Consider the following 289-nt stretch of genomic DNA (forward strand, 5'->3'; position numbering starts at 1 on the left):
GGTCGGAGAGGGGGTGACCGCTGCCGCTGGAGACGGGGGTGAGGCCGGGGGTGCCCAGCTCGCAGTCTGAGAGGTGGAGCGGGGAGTTGCTGAAGGCACCCAGGGTGTCAAGGCTGAAGCTGTCGTCTTTCATTTCCTCCCATATGTTCCCTTGAAAAGATCAAATTCTGGTCACAGAAGGGGAAACCCAAGGCCCGAGTAGAGCTGTGGTTTCCCACGGGCAGAGAGGCGCAGGGTCCCAGATCGGCTGGGTGGAGCCCCCCGCCCCCGCCCCCTGGGGGCGGGTTGT

General features: G+C 64.7%; 1 protein-coding gene across 1 annotated transcript in view; it reads right to left on the minus strand.

Annotated features, from left to right (window-relative positions):
* Position 1: 1 nt before the first annotated feature.
* The window catches only part of FOXN4 (forkhead box N4), a gene marked incomplete at its 3' end in the record, with an annotated part of 15,450 nt that continues 15,162 nt past the window's right edge, over positions 2–289 (minus strand). The window contains exon 10 of the mRNA XM_010138973.1: positions 2–150. Within this exon, the coding sequence (XP_010137275.1) occupies positions 2–150 (149 nt within the window). The remainder of the gene's footprint in view (positions 151–289) is intronic.

The sequence above is a fragment of the Buceros rhinoceros genome, unplaced genomic scaffold, assembly GCF_000710305.1.
Source record: "Buceros rhinoceros silvestris isolate BGI_N320 unplaced genomic scaffold, ASM71030v1 scaffold18346, whole genome shotgun sequence".
NCBI lineage: Eukaryota > Metazoa > Chordata > Aves > Bucerotiformes > Bucerotidae > Buceros > Buceros rhinoceros.